This window comes from Euprymna scolopes, chromosome 33 (genome assembly GCF_053919585.1).
Source record: "Euprymna scolopes isolate OS-2025 chromosome 33, ASM5391958v1, whole genome shotgun sequence".
NCBI classification, from domain to species: Eukaryota; Metazoa; Mollusca; class Cephalopoda; order Sepiida; family Sepiolidae; genus Euprymna; species Euprymna scolopes.
In genome coordinates this window covers 19,426,954-19,442,268 of record NC_136514.1, presented here as the reverse complement: position 1 = coordinate 19,442,268, position 15,315 = coordinate 19,426,954, and the positions used below count along the sequence as shown (strand labels likewise).

The 15,315-nt window shown below is 33.5% G+C and overlaps 1 protein-coding gene across 6 annotated transcripts in view; it reads left to right on the top strand.

Moving 5' to 3' along the window:
- Positions 1-15,315, top strand: part of LOC145258165 (uncharacterized) — a 122,176-nt gene that overhangs the window by 56,011 nt on the left and 50,850 nt on the right. For all 6 annotated transcript variants that reach the window (XM_080115976.1, XM_080115970.1, XM_080115972.1 and 3 more), the window contains one exon: positions 13,725-14,117. In XM_080115976.1, the coding sequence (XP_079972102.1) occupies positions 13,744-14,117 (374 nt within the window). In that variant the 5' untranslated portion in view covers positions 13,725-13,743. The remainder of the gene's footprint in view (positions 1-13,724; positions 14,118-15,315) is intronic.

Genomic DNA, 15,315 nt, shown 5'->3' with positions numbered 1-15,315 from the left:
AAGTGTTTATTTATCCTACTTTCTCTTGAGTCTATTTTTAGCATTTCACTCCAATTTTTTCTTTCGCCTTCGATCAACTGAACTTACTACTTATTACTTGTTCTATATCTATAAACAACCCAAGAATTCTCATCCGTTCAATGTAGCTATACAATTTAAATTTCCTATTTCGCAGACATCTCCCTATGCTGTCCATATTTCATCTTCCTTTGAGCTTATCAGAACTAAGCCTGTCTTTTAAGATTCGTATTACACATCCATTATATCATTCTTGTATAATTTCTTTCCAGACAACGCATGTACTCCACCCTCACTGGCCAGGTATCACTTCCGTTCAATCATCGCACTGAGTACCAATGCCTGATACTTTTTTTAGAAATGAATTTGAAAATGTAGAGGACATTTACCTATTTAATTTTTTAATTTTGGTAAAAGTACAGAATAGTCGACATTCAAAAACTTGTTTGAAAAAAAAAAAAAAATGCATTAGAATGAAATTCTCTTTGGCAGTGAAAATGATTTGCATTTTTATACTTTTTTTTTTTTTTTTTTTCTCTATCCTCAAATGAGGCATTTTGTCACTTGGATGGAAAGGGGTTACTATTTGGAATCATGTCTAACAGAACTGTGAGGAGTTGAGCAACAAGGTGTCTGTTCACATTTAAACTTCTGCAGATTAATATAGTCAGGGAAGCAGAAAACAGGGAAGGGATTCCAAAGTTTTAGCAGTTAAAGAAACTATTAGAGTAGAAGGCTTTCCGGCATCTAGGGATCTGAATAGTGAAGGGGTGGATTTTGCTAATTGTCTGGTTAGTTAGGAGAGCATATTCCATTAAAGTACTTGGATGCAATATTGTGATGATGAAACAGAGGTTGGAGTTTGGTCGATAGCGTAGGACATTAGATTTGAAACTCTTTTTTTTTTGGGGGGGGGACTAAGAGTGAGAGACGAGTAGTAAATGCACCAGCCTAGATGTGGCAACAATGCTGCATGCATGGGTGAATTGTGGCTTTGTAAAGATATAGGATACTCTCAGGTGTGAGTAATTTTTCTAGCATGATAGAGAGAAACCACCTTCTTTACAGCAGCCTAGGCAATATCCCTAATGTATTTGTTTCAATTCATGTTGTTTGTGAATGTTATGCCGAGGAGTTTGAAGGATAAACTATCGGATACAGTGCCATTTGTCATGGCAATCGGTGGTTTAGAATTTTTTTTTTTTTTTTTTTTTTTTTTTTTTAAATAGTTGTTAGAAGAAATAGGCTTAGTCTTAATAGCATTTAAAAAAAAAAATCCTACAAATTGTTTATGTACATTAAAACTATGCGGGGTCTGCCATTTTTCATGAATTCTTGAGTGTTAACTATTCTGTATTTTAACCATTTAAAAAAAAAAAAAAAAAAAAATTACAGATCATTTCCACATGTTAAAACTGGATTTGGTGGAGAAGTTCATTCTAATGTGGTTTATATAAATTCTATTTTTGGTTAAAAGTTATTTAGTGTTAACTATTATTCTGTTTCTGAAATTTTGAGATGAAGATTGGTTATACATATTGTTTGGATTGATGAGATGAGAACAGGAGTCTGACAATCCATATAATATGCATTATTCTGTTTTGTAAATCTTAGTTCACTGAAGATGGATTGTTTCTGGAAGGAATGAAAGCATTATCCAGCATCATTGTCATTGAGACACCATAAAATCAAGAGCCACTGCCTTTTGTAAGTCTCATTCTTTAACAAGATGTAATCACACCAATCTTTGTAAGAAACGTTAAACAAGGGTCAACGATTCCAGAAGTATCTACTACTGCTGGAGTAAAAATAAATCTATCTACAAGATAATATTTATTATTTATTTTTTTTAATCTTGAGTGACAGACCATAACTCAAGGACAAACCTGATCAAATGTGTTGCCGTAGGTAGCAATGACTTCTCTTTTAAAAGGTAAAATAGTCCAATCCGGCTTAATTTATAAAACTCACTCTGTCTGTCTCCATATTTTCAAACTCTATCTCTTCCGAAACTAAAAGTTGCAGAGCAGTGCTAGGGGCCTGAAATGATTGAATTTTTTATGGACTGTTCTTTTATGGGTCTTTAGCTGGTTAAAATTGTTTTTAAGGGGTCAAAAATGTGTCAAAATTGAAAAAATCTTTATACATTTTGTACATTCATCTAAGTTTATTTTTAATCAGTTCATATGCTTGTCACGTTGCTACGGTCGTAACGTCGCCAGCTTTGAATGCTACAGTTTTGCTTTCGGTTTCGATTCTAGGTGATGGCACCCAAATACTTTTTTTTTTTTACTTTTGAAATCACAACTCTATAATAGATATATACGAAATCTGGAAAAATTAAAATATCATATTTAAGCATATTTTAGGACCGGGCAAAGCCCCTACCCCACCAGTTCAATTATAGAATGCGACTCGGATTCATGGAAAAATTATTTTCATACATCTATTAATAATGGAGATTTGGTATCTGTCTGCCTGAAACCAAAATTATACTATTACTATCTTTTAATGCTCCATTCAGTTTACTATTGAAAACTAAGAAGAGGATAGTATAGTATCTGTTTTATTGTAATGATTATCCCAGGCATTATTTTCTGTTTTGATAAAAGGTGGAAGTAATAGAGTATATGTTTGAAACCATACTTTTTGGCATTACATTCTCCTTATATTTTTAGGGGAGGGGTGTAATATAGTATCCGTTCTGTTGTCATATTATCATCCTCCTTGGTTGATTGGTAAAGTGATTATGTGCATAGAATGACTAAATTATATATATATATATCACAAGTTCAAAGGTCAAACATTTAGTTTTGTTTGGAGTGCTGAGCCAGAAAGGGATATGAGAGGATGAATAGTAGCTTTATGATGTCAGCCATCTCTATGATGGCATTCAGTGATTCCAAACAATTAAGGTAATAAGATCAAAGAAGTTTTTGTAGTATACTATATGCTCTGAGTCAAGAGAGCTTATCTTGTGTGTGTGTGTGTGCATATTATTTCATTTAGGTAAACAAAATTATAAGTCGCTACAATAAATTTATTGTTTCAGTCTAAAGACATCGTCAGGTGATAATAAACCTTTGGTCTTACTCAAGGCTAGTCCTTTAATAAAGATGGAAACTGAATAGAAAAAAATATGGAAAAAAGAACAAAAATAGACATCTTATACACATTAATTACATTTATTGTTTAGTTTAATAAATCATTATATCAGTTAGTTTTATGATATACTAGCGAGGGGTACCCGGCGTTGCCCGGGTGTTTTTCGGAGTATGTGACAAAAACCCGAAGCGTTGACGACGCACAGTTGGAAAATAGTAAAGTGTTTTAAAAAAAACAGGTGCGCGTTTTTGATTGACGTGACGGCGATAGGTATTCAGCAGTTATTTTGTGCGGGACAGTTTTGAATAAATGGGTTTGTTTGTTTTTAAAAACCTACTCCCTCGTCTCGAAATGAAAACTACAGTCTGATATGACAAAGTCGACATTGAACAAACTGGCTCTGGGCCTGTGATTAGAGTCGAGGTTCGCTTTTTTATACCGAAAACCGAATGTAACGTGTGCCGATGCGGGAAATGTGGAATAATTAACGTTTGAAAGTCAATAAAATTAAATAGAGAGGACAGCTCCATGGATAATTCGTAGATATTACAATTTATAGATGATATAAAAAGTTTTAAAAAGTTGTGAAGCGAGCAAGCGCTTGTTTGAAAGAAGCCTTTCGTGGACATCGAGGAAAAGCGAACATACATACATACATACATACATTTTCGCTTTTATATAGCGGGGGGTACCCGGCGATGCCCGGGTGTCTTGAGGTAAATCAAAACTCCGGGGGGGGGGGTTAAATAAATAAAAAAAAATGTTTTGGTAGGTAAGTATGAGAATCGAACCCGTACCCTTGAGTTGGAAATTAATGTGTGAAAAAAAAAAAACGGGCGACGTTACCCATTAGGCCACCACGACATACATAAAACATACTCAGGTTTGAATTTATTTAATAAACTATAAAAACAGGTGTGCGCAATAAAAGTTAACTCTGCTGCTTCCATTTGACCTAATTAAGAAGGTCAAATAGAAGTCACACAGTTGTCTATTTTTGTTTTTTTCCCCTCCAACATCTGTTGGGGGGAGGGGAACCAGCTCCCAATTGTCCAGATTGCATAACAATTATCTGATGTACAACATTGATCAAAGCTGATTGCTTCTGGACATTTCCCGGCGCAATGCCGAGAACGTTGTTCGTTGTTAACTTTGAATTAGTTTCGCTTTTTATACGAAAAAGCCTCATCAACATGCGAGAAGCCAAAATAGCAATAATTTTGTAAAAGTCGACGTAAATAAATCTAGATGCGACGCACTTTCCCAAATCGTACATATTATTATTTAGGACCGATATACACAGTTTTAAGCGATAGTAACGACCCTGGGAGTGTGTGCGAGAAAAGCCTTTTGAAGACATACACGAAATGGTCACACACATTTTGATTTTTATATATATATATATAGAGAGAGAGAGAGATGTATCTTTATGTCTTAAAGCTTAAATGTTCAGATAACTGGGTTAGACTGAAAAATTAGGGTTAAAACATGTGTGAACCATTTAATGTTACTGAGGAATTTGTTATGACTAGTAGGGGTACCCTGCGTTGCCCGGGTGTTTAGAGGTGTGTTGGGGGGGGGTTAAATCAAAACAAAAGAATAAGCAAAGTAATAACCCTGTTTAAATATTCAAAAAACGAACAAAAACAAACAAAAAAAAGTTTTAGGACGTAGGTAGGCTCGAACCCAAAGCCTTGAAGTTAATAATCTGATGACATAACACACGACACCACGAAGGCAGTCACTTTAGATGAGTCGAAAATAAGTGTTTATAAACCCAAGTGGTTTTTCTAGGTCAAATCTCATGCCATAGCAGCAGTAGAGAGAAAATGAATTCACAGCGCAAATTTTGTAAGATAAAAGTCGCTGAAATAAAAGATATTTACGACGTCGTTTCGTAAGTGTTACATATTATGATCTCGATAGCATATAAAAAGTTATTAGAAATAGTACCCCCCCCCACTCCCAAGAATCCCGGCGAAAAAGGCCTTTTGCAGACATACACAAAAATGCACACGCACACATTTTCGCTTTCATATATATATATAATCTAAGGGAGAATATCAACATTTTACTACAAGCCCGCCAGGCATGTTTAATTGTAAAATTGATTACAAAAATTGTTAGATTAAGATAATACATACTAAGGTTAGGGGTGTATATTATTACATTACAAGGCTCAGAGGCCACTCGAGGATAAGGATTAAAGTGTGTACAGTGGTCAAAAGGACAATATAGTAATCATTAGAAGTGTAAATTTGATAAAATTGGATTACTAAAAGGGAATGGCTCATCAAGAACTTGTTCATATTGGACTTGAAGACGGCCATATTGTAGTCAGCTGGAAAGCAGGTAAACGGAAGAGAGTTCTACACGTGTGCAGTTCTAAGAAAGAAGCTTTGTTCATGGAATCTATGTTTAGGTTTAGGCACAGATAAAGAGTGGGGACAATTATTGATAGTGTTTTCAGCCAAACGAGTGTTTCTCATGAATGTTTGGCGAGAGGGGGGACCATAGATTGGAGCTCAGGCAAGCACTTGCCATGAAAATAACGATAAAACAGAGACAAGCTCACAACGTCTCTTCTGTACATCTATATATATTTATCCGACAAGTATATTGTAGAAACAGATGAGATGGGTTAATGTGGTATAGTATTTTTCATATGATTTACATTTCACCAATGATGCAGTTGTTATCCATACTGCTATCTGTATATTTGGCAGTCATGAATCACGCTAAAAAGTATCCTTTTGGTCATATCTACAAGATTATCTCATAAAACGGTCAATATCTAAATGAATATGTAAGAACCGTTGGTAAGTTGTAATAATAATAAAAATAAGTGTTAAACAACATTTAGGTTGTGTAAAAGATTGAAATGTGCCAATAAAGGGAAAATATTCATAGGTAATTGAGAGAAGGTTCTGTCTATATATCTACTCACACCTATGAAAACATGTACATCTATATATGTATATATTTATCTAACACGTATATCATGGAAACAGATGAAATGGGTTAATGTGTGTGGTATAGTATTATTCAGATCTGAAACTGAGGTTCATAGCTGACATAAAATGTGGATACTAAAAGGAAAAAATGTAATCAATTCACACTCATAAATTTTTTTTTCTTTTTTCTAAACTGTTTTTATAGGCAGATGCCTACATTCAATTTTACATGTTTTTTTTTTTATAGCAAAAGATATTTTGCTCGTATCATCTCTTCAGAAATAATAGATATTCCTAAAAACTAACTGCTACAAAGTTTTTAGATATGCACATATATAAATTATTACTATAATTATTTTAATTTAAAATTTTTTTTTAATTTTACACTGGTTCTCGAGAGATCACCGAAGTTAAGCAACAATAGGCCTAGCTAGTACCAGATGGGTAAACATTGTGTACAGAGACTAACAAGCAAGGTTCACTAAACTTTAGTAGTATAGACAAGATCGTCTTTGATGCTTTAGGTCAGTATATCTGTATGCACCAGGCCAAATCAAAGAAATTTCCAGGTTTGTATCTGAGGGTGCGTTTAATTCACTAGGAGATATACACGCTTGAATAAACTCTCTTGGCAGGTAGATGATAAAGCAGTACTCCTCATAATGATGTATTGACAACCTGCTTGCAAGAGTCCTTCCTGAACCTGCATGGCAAGCGCATGTTTGCCGAAGTGAATGTTGACATCTGAAGTGCATGTGTATGCAACATGAAGTTGTGTCTCCTGAATCACCTAAAAATACTTTGTAGCTCAGACTGGCTTAATCCTAATGAGCAAAAATGTATACTCATATCAGAGTTTTTTTTTTTTTTTTTTTTTTTTTTTTTTTACAAAGAAGGCGCCACTTATCAAGGCCCAGAGGCCACTTGAGGATAAGGGTTAATAAGTGTACAGTGGTCAATGGGACAGTGACGTAGTAATTGTTAGTAGTGGAAATTTGGTAAATTGGATTACTTAAGAGGAATGGCTCATCAAGAACTTGTTTACGTTAGACTTGAAGATGATCATATTATAGTCAGCCGGAAAGAAGGCAAATGGAAGAGAGTTCCACAAGTGTGCGATTCTAAGAAAAAAGCTTTGTTCATGGAATCTACGTTTAAGTTTAGGCACGGATAAAGAGTAGTGCCAATGACGAGATATATATATATATATATATATACATACATACATACACACACACACATACACGCACTATATGAACAACTTTGACACTTTGGATGTTACCCTTTAACCAAAAAGGTCATGGCCCATCTATTGTCTCTATTTTAATGGATGATGTTATCATCTTGTTGTTGTTTCATCCAATGCCAGGAGGCGCCGGTGAAGAAACATGAACAAATTCCGCTGAATCTTTCACGTTTTTTTCTAATGGCTGGAAATACTTGATGCTTCACCAAAGCTATCAAGGGTACTTTTTACCGTGAAGCCATCACTAGATGAGTTGCCTACAACGATTTAAAACAGGCCCATCTACTCTCAAGAGAAGGATAGACCGCGCCAGTTTCCCAATCTGGTATTTTTACCTCGTGGTACATTCAGCGCCTCGCCTTCTCATCTGGTACTGGGCTGGCTCAACGTTGCTTAACTTCGGTGATCTGGCAAGAACTGGTATGTCAACGTGATTGTGCTGTATATCATTTTATGACATCATAAAAGATTTACACACCTATTTAAGTGGAGGAAGTAGTCTTTTTGTGATGTCATAAAAGATTGGCCTTGCAATTCTATTTTAGTGGATTATTATATCATCTGTTTGAGATGTCATCCAGTGTGCATGAAGACTAACAAAGTTCACTAAACTTTGGTAGTATAGACGAGATCGTCTATGATGCTTTAGATCCGTATTTGTTGTATATATCATTAATTAATAAAGGTGTATGATCATTTTATAAAAAGTTGATAGTAACTTTTGGCAATATCTGCAAAAAATGACTCCTCTTCTGATGTAATCCAATTACTGGTGTGTGTGTGTATGTATGCATGCATATGTATTTTTTTTTTTTTTTTTTTCCAGGTAAATATCTTTATATTAATATGATAGCGTGTGTGTTATTTTCTTTGTCACGCTTACATCTGGGTCGTTTAATTGTTATGTACTTCCATTTCTTATCATAAATAATTTTATCAAGAATTCTTCATAAGTTTTGGTTTTGGTTTCGATTATGGTTGAAAGAACTCTAGTTATATATATATATTTTTTTTTCATAAGTTTTTATTTCAGTCTCAATTCCAACTAATGCACCTAGGTCATATGGATATATTTTTTTAATTTTTGAAATCAAAACTTTATAATATATAAAAATTGATAGAACATTAACTCTATAATAATATATACGAAATCTGCAATAATTAAAATATCATAGTTAAGCATACTCTGCCTGGTGTTCGTGCTAGCTTAGATAAATACTTTTGCAGTTTTAACAAAAAAGCTACAATAATATCAGAGCATCTCCATTTAATGCCAACTTCAATATATTACATATGAATGAGTCCGCTCTCTCATCCTTTCTCATCCATTCCATCTCTATTTCTCTCTCATCCGTTCCCTCTCTATTTTCCGCCTCCCTCTACTTCCCTTTCCTTCTCATCTGTTCCCTCTTTATTATTTTCCTCCTCCCTCTACTTCCCTTTCCTTCTCGTCCATTCCCTCTCTATTTTTCTCTAATCCTGCCCCTCTCTTTCCTTCCCTTCTTTTCTCTCTCCCGCCTATTTATTTTCATTATTTACGTCATTCACCTCCTCCCACTACTATTATTCACCCTTACTTCACTTCATTTTTGTCTTTTGTGAAAGCGTTCACAATGTCAAGAAGCCAAATCCAGTTTAATAGTATACTAGACAGTGTAGTATGTGTGTGTTTATTTTTATATTTCCATTATGATTTTGTTACTGTTACTTTGTCATTTACATTATGACGTCATTCACGATAGATGTGGATAAGCAAGATAACTAGCATGATCCATGAGTTTTTCACAGTACACTAGATCTTTAAGGATCTAGGCAGTTTGTCTAGTTGACAAAAGATCATGAGTTGTCTAGATAAGCATAAAGTAACTCAGCCTGTGTTCTTGGCCTTCAAAAAAGTAATCAGTTCTGGTCAATGTGGGGGCAACCCATCATATCAGACAATTACTTTTGAAGTCAATTAGGTTTTGGTCAATGTCGGAGAAACCCCGTCATATCAGACAATTGCTATTTTTGGATCCTGCCAGAATGCCCCCTTGGGGGGAGCTGGTTTCCCTCCCCACATTAAAAAACAGCCTCGTGCCTAATTTGCTCAGTGGGGAAACAAATAAAATACAAGCTCTTTTCCTGGTTTAATTAATTATGTTATCCAATTTGCACAATTATCCTCACTTCTATTTTAAAGGATGACGCCAATTGTAGTATAGATAAATAAACTTACAAAAAATTTTTTTTTTTTTAAATCAAAATTCAATAAAAGTTTATTGTTATTCTGTTACTCCTCTACAAATTTGCAACTTTTTCATAGCAATATGATTGTACAGAAACAATTTTGTTATAGACTAAGAAAAAAATGATGCCTCTCTGATTACATATTTTTGCTAGGTTGGTAAAATTATATAATTATGAAAAGATTGCATACAATATGTAGTTAAAGCAGAATAGTTTTAAACTATTAAAATAATTTTGAACATTATTGATAATGTTTACCCATTCATGTTTTGAAACATGGCATGAATCATAAATCTTATGATGTTGCATTAAAGCTATTATTATATTGTCATGCTAATTTTTAAACCCTACTTTTGAGAAAGTCCGAATAGACCGTTTTGATAGAACCTTAGATTAAAGATGTCAAGGTTTCTGTTTCTCGTCATAGCATCCACTTTATTTGATGGAAATTTATTTACTATATTCTTTTTTTTTTCTTTTTTTTTCTTTTTTTTTTTAAATACTTGGGAATCACCACTTATCAAGGCCCAAAGGTCACTCGAGGATAAGGGTTAATGATTGTAAAGGGTTAGTAAAATAACCGTTAATGGTGTAAATTGGGTAGAATTTAATTATTTATGGGACGACTCAACAAGAACTTGTTTACATTGGACTTGAAGGCTACTATTTTGTATTCAACCGAGAAGCAGGCCAGCAGAACAGTGGTAAAGATCTCTGATATTTCGAAATGAGACAAACTTTACAATATGTTTATTGCATTTTAAAAATAAATTCACTAACAAAGTAAAAAAAAAAAATCTATTTATATATAAAAAAAATTTAATAAGTTATGAGCATTATTTTTCACAAGATTTTAATATGAGAACTTAGAACTGCACGCCTGTGGAACTCTGTTCTGTCTGCCTGCTTCCCACCGGACTACAACTTGGATGTCTTCAAGTTCAATGTTAACAAATTCCTAATGAACCGCCCCCTTAAGTAAACACTTCATCAAATCTCCACACTAACGTAATGTACTTGCAATAACCCTTATCCCTGAGTGGCTTTCGGGCCTTGATAAGTGGTGATCACTGTGTAAAGAAAAAAAAAAATAGTAGTTCGAAGAATACAAATAATCAATCCTCATCTCAAAAATTCAGAAATGTAAAGTTATGTCTTTAAAGTAGGAGTCAGCGATCATTCGGAACATGATGTCCAAAAAGCTACACTGATGAAGCTTTGTCTATAATGTAATGGAAGACAACAATGTTATTAAGTATGTAAATAAATGTTTTGTGCGTTTGAAAAAAAAAAAAACAAGTATTGAATATAATATGATTATATTTAAACAATATCACTTGCAATATAAAAAGAAAATAAAAACATTTTACAAAAATCTTTATTTATATTGTACCTTGAGTAAGGTGGTGGACCAAACAAAACTCTCTTAAGGGCCGGATTTTGTCTGCGGCCAGAAGTTGCTGATACCTGCTTTAATGTTATAGTGTATATATACATATTACACACACACACACACACACACACACACACACACACACACACACACACAAAAAACTGACAGTGTATTTAACACGCACACCATTATTTTTAAAATGCAATAAACACGTAAAGTTTGTCTCATTTCGAAATATCAGATCTTTACCACTGTTCCACTGGCCTGCTTCTCTGTTGAATACGATATAGTATCTTCAAGTCCAATGTAAATAAGTTCTTGTTGGGCTGTCCCATAAGTAATCCAATTTACAAAATTTCCACTACTTATGATTACTACTCTATAATCCCATTATCCGTTAACCCTTATCCTTGAGTGGCCTACCGGCCTTGATAAATGGGGACTCTTTTGTATTAAAAAAAAAAAGAAAGAAATGAAACACCAGCTGACATGATAGATCTAATTTCCTGCATGGAAAATCTGAGAATCTTTAGGAGACAATTTATTTTTATTTACTTTCATTTTTGATTAATCTTGACAATCCCCTTTCCCTCACACACACTGTTAAGAATGTCCCTATACATTTTAATTAAAAATAAACAAAATATTTTTATATGGCACACTGTGCTATAAAAATATTTTATTTAAAATTTTTATTTGTATTTTCAACTTGGATGTATGTGTCTGTGCATGTCGAATGAGGGGTGGGGGTAATCCTAATAGTTTTGCCAGTTGAAAATTGCCTACCAATCTGTAATTGTAACACTGTCTGAAGCTGTTTATTTATTTATTTATTTTTGTGATCTATACCAAATAAAAACTAGACAGGGATGAGGCGTTGATTTTAAATTTCAAATGGGATGTGATTCTCATCCTACCTCTGAGAATAATATGGTCAGACTAGCAGAACCCTATGGAAATTCAATGGTGATTTCTGTAGAATTTCTTGGTAATAATGACATTCTTTTGAAATAATGCCTGTTGAAGACAATACTATTAAAAATGACTTTTCTTTTATAAAATAATTATTATTGTTAGTTAAATATTCTTTAAATAAAACAAATATGTTTCTTTATTTTATTTAAAATCGCAACAAATTCTTTGTAACACAATAAATATTCCCTGTCTTCTTGTCGTAAAAATAGTTGTCAGCTAAATATTTTTCAAACCAAGCAAATGTCCACATACTGAAATGCATTTATTTAAAATTGTACAGTTTTAGTTGATGGAACAGCATTTAATTTTGGAACAATTCATTGTAAAATGGCTAGTCAAAATTTTTTTACCATAATAACATCAGATTGATCAGCAATTACCATCATTGCTAATCGAACATGGAATATTTTAGTGTATTATTATTAGGGCTATGACAACAGCATAATCTTTTCATTGTTTTTAATTAAGTATATATTAGACACGGTTAATCTACCAAGAACCACATTCTATATAAAAATTTATAAGATATCAACGCATACGCATTCAAGAGTTAAAACAATGAAAAAAATATTCTGTGGTCTTAGCCCTAATTATTGTATAGATATTTATATTGAAATTAGGAACCTGAGAACCTAAATGAAAATTTGAAATTTTGTCCAGGTTATCAAGTTTGAAAAGATGCACCTGAAGTAAAAAACAAAAACATATTCTGTTATTTTCAGTTTATTGTATGTGTCACATATGATTTGTCTTTGCTAAGAGGTCTGCATCCTTGCGGAATTGTGTAAGCCATACAATATGTCTAAGAACAGGGTAGCTATCATATGGTGGTCACTTATTGATTCGTATGCAAGTTGCATGGTTTTTCTGAAAATATTTGTGATTATGTAGTACTTTCTATGGAAGTAAAAAAAAAAAATATAAAAAAATACTCAAACTGAGATCCAAACTAAAACCTAAAGACAAGGAGCCAAGTAAAATAACCATTATACCAGTGTAACACAATCTTTAAAAGGTGTTTTCAAACCTACTTATTAAGAAGCTGTCATATGAACGTTTGTGCATGCACAGTCGTGAAACAGTTGATAAGCAGATAAAAATCCGATGACCTCACAAGTAGCAATTTTTCGATTTTTACCCCTTAGTAGCCTTTTTTCAGATGAAAACTGATTAAAAAGTTTTCTACATGTCTGAATACCCTAGATATCAAATTTCAAATCTGTAGATCCAAAATTTGTTCAGTATATAGGTTGAGAAGTGTCCTCACACACACATTTTATTTATTTATTTATATATGTGTATATATATATATATATAGATTACTATAGAATTATTATTTGTACTCGTTAGTTCTTTCTCACACGAGCCATGATCAAAGATTACTTTCTAACAATAATCAGTAGTGGTCCCGGGAATCTAGCTGACAGTCTCCCTGGATTTCCAGTACTCTCAACCTCTTTCAATAACCTTTGCAAATGTTTTTGTGTTATCACAACAGCCACTTGCCATTGATTTTTCGCTGGCAATGACCCTTGGTCTTCACTTGAATTTGGGTGGACACAATTACCTTAAGGTCCTAGTCCTCTTCACACTCATTCAATGGAGGTCTGCTTGGTACTTTCTCTTCTCAGTGTTTACATCCTTAACTCGTTCCAACTATTTGGTGTGGTGCCAGTCTATGCCGACACTACCCTTTTTTTCGGGGGGGGGGGGGGGTTAGTTAACTTACTTTTTGAACTTCATAGTTTTATTATTAATAATAATAATAATAATAATTGCTGTTTTCTTTTCTTGTATATTTCAGGTCTCCTTATTAGCGCCCCATGTGCCGTGGTGGTTGTGACAGGGTCATGTATGACAGCAGTAATTGCTCAGTTGTAAACAGTGGTCCCTTGTATATTGGTCCCCGTGATAAATTATGCATGTTGAATGGCTCCTCTTGCAGCAACATCAACCTTACCCGGCGGTTTATGCGCATTAAGGACTTGTCCTCTTCCTCATCATCATCATCATCATCATTGTCATCGTCATTATCGTCGTCTCCTATCTCCTCAGCCACTCTACACAGCCAATCTTCTTCTTCCTCCTCCACAAAATGCTATGTCTCCGCAGTGGCCAAGCAGCCAGCTGACCATCGTGTTCAACTCCCAAATAAAGCAGCAGCAGCACCTACGGCGACAGCAAAACGAAAGGGAAAGTAAGGAAAATCACTTTCTTTTTTTAATCAATTTTTGAGATGGGGGTTGTTAAAGTTGTATTATTAAAACTACTATTCTCATCTTGGTTGTTGTATTCACAATTTTTCGGTCAATGTGATCTGACCTTTTCCAGGTCAGAGTTCACACAGGCTTGAATTTTGAGCTTTGTCTTGAAAAAAAAAGCCTTATTTTATTATTACCTTGAAAAAGCCTTGGAAATATGGGAAATGTCTTGAAAAGGGTTCGAAAATTATATTCTTTATATTCATTAAAAATTTGTTAGAATATTAAAAATAAAATTGAAATAAATTCCTGCTTTCCAGCTGGTCTTCAAGTCCAACGTAAACAAGTTTTTGATAAGCCATTTCACTTAAGTTAACAAATTTACCAAATTTCCATTACTATATCGATTACTATATTGTCCAATTGATTACTGTACCCACTTTAACCCTTATCCTCGAGTGGCCTCTGGACCTTGATAAGTGGTGATGCCTATGTAAAAAACAAAAAAACAAAAACTATTAAAATATATTTTTTAATATTAGAAATAAAATCGAAATAAATACATCTTTCTGCAGTTGCACGATATTATTTCCAGTATTATTAATACAAGAGTTCCGCCCTTTCATCATAAAACTACCCGATATTATCTATATACTTTATTGATGTAGCCGAAGTGAAATTCAAAATTGAAATAAATACTATTAAAACACTTTTTAAATATTAATTAAAATATTTTTTGGTTTATTATATTAAAATATATTTTTTTTATTATTCTTAATATATAAAATTTTGTTTTTAAAACTTGAATTTTGTCTGGAGGAGGAGGTCTTGAAAAGTCCTTGAAAATGGCCGTCGAAAATCTGTATGAACTCGGCAAGTGCATCTTTTCGAATTTGGGAATCTTTATGTTGAACTCTGGAACTGGAATGGAAATGAAAAATTTTGTTCAGGTTCCTGATATCAACATAACGATTCACAAGTTCAACAACATGTACCTGAAAAAGGTCAACGATTCCAGTGATGGAACTTTGTGAATATAAACAACCAAGATGAGAATAATTGTCCAAACATTTACTTCTGTTAGAGTTGCACACAAAAAACTCCCATATCTGAACTCACTAATCGTACCTTGTTTCTTTCAGATTCGTGTTTTGTTTAATTTCTTTGCTGCTGTAGGTATTAGTATTAAAAACA